This window comes from Seriola lalandi, unplaced genomic scaffold (genome assembly GCF_002814215.2).
Source record: "Seriola lalandi dorsalis isolate HSWRI2012SDOR001 ecotype SW California unplaced genomic scaffold, Sedor1 jcf7180002054753, whole genome shotgun sequence".
Taxonomy (NCBI): Eukaryota; Metazoa; Chordata; class Actinopteri; order Carangiformes; family Carangidae; genus Seriola; species Seriola lalandi.
The window spans coordinates 116,233-117,607 of record NW_019525306.1 but is presented as its reverse complement, the minus strand read 5'-3'; the positions used below and the strand labels follow the sequence as shown (position 1 = coordinate 117,607).

The following is a 1,375-nucleotide window of genomic DNA, read 5'->3' as shown; positions in this document are numbered from 1 at the left end:
CTTTGCACTGGTGGTGCGTCGTGTGCGTGGGATACCGGGCCATTCACGTCACGTAAAGGAATGTTCACAGAAGACTGGGGATGGGAGTCTATTTTTTTCCCCTCCATAGTAAACATCTTAACATGCATCACTCGTTGCTTACACTGAACCACGAGGTTGGCTTGGAGATGAACCTGGCGCTGCGCTCACACGCACGCGCCCGAGCGCACACGAGCTTTCGCACGCACACACACACATACACACGCGCACACACACACACACACACACACACACACACGGGTACTCTACATTTCTATCTATCTCTATGTGAGCAAATGGAAAGCTGGAGCGCAGTGGCAGGTAGACAAACCCCCCCCCCCCCCCCCCCCTTAGTATTCACCTCCACAACCGTTTTCAGAAAATGAAAGGCGAAGATACATGCGTACAGACGCAGCAGCGCAGCCGTCAGCGGATCAGCAAAGTAGCTCGTAAGAACTTACCTTTCGACAGCAGAACCAGGATCAAGCCAGCAAACACGTTCCACAAGAGGGGGCAGCCCATGATGGAGTTCTGATTGATTTTCTGCTTGTTTTTGCAGTCAAATGCCTTGGTATTCCTCCTTAATCGCACCGTTGCGGGCAATCTGTGTAGCCTACTAAAAAAAACCGACCCAGTGGATGAATGTCAACAGCAATAGTCCAACGCTTCTACATGTGACTGGGCGAGCACATCAGTCTTATCCACTTGACTTTTCCTTTTGATGACCCCCGTCGGAGAGAGAGGCGGAGGGGGCTGTTTATCTTCTCCTGTGTAGAATCTCTCAACCAGAAAAATATTAGAGCAGAAAAAACAAATATCCCAGACACTTAGTTTGGCTCTCAGTGCCTTGAAGAAAAGAGAAGATATTTTAGAAAATGCATGGGAAGAGAAGGTAAAATTTAAACTGTCCAATGACTTTAAATAAATATGTTTTTTTTTTTTCTTTGACAGAGAATTTGATGCGATATGTGCGTCCTGATCAGTCGCAAGTCGCCACTTCTGCGTTAATTAGCCTGCTCCTGTATGTCTCTGTTGGTATGCAGCGCGTCTCGTGGCTCCGCACTCAGTGCGTCGCAGGCAGCGGCACTGAAAGCGAGGCGCACAAGAAAGAGCATGATTGACAGTTCAAGAAGAGCCCCTTTCTCCCAATCACCGACCCCAAGGAAGGAGGCGGGATTTACGATTGCACCGATGTCCCGCTCGGAGAGGCCGGCCAAGGAGTATCGCCGGCCAATCGGAGGCGCGCGGTGGGCGGGCAAAGCGCGAGGCGAAGCACGGCGCGGTGATAATGCAATGTGATTTATAGCCAGTTCGGTGTTGCTGCAGTACTCAGAGAAAACAGTTCACAGGGGGACAG

At 50.5% G+C, this 1,375-nt stretch overlaps 1 protein-coding gene across 1 annotated transcript in view; it reads right to left on the bottom strand.

Moving 5' to 3' along the window:
• The window catches only part of iglon5 (IgLON family member 5), an 86,898-nt gene extending 85,749 nt beyond the window's left edge, over positions 1–1,149 (bottom strand). Inside the window, exon 1 of the mRNA XM_023424835.2 lies at positions 480–1,149. Within this exon, the coding sequence (XP_023280603.1) occupies positions 480–540 (61 nt within the window). The 5' untranslated portion in view covers positions 541–1,149. The remainder of the gene's footprint in view (positions 1–479) is intronic.
• Positions 1,150–1,375: the final 226 nt, after the last annotated feature.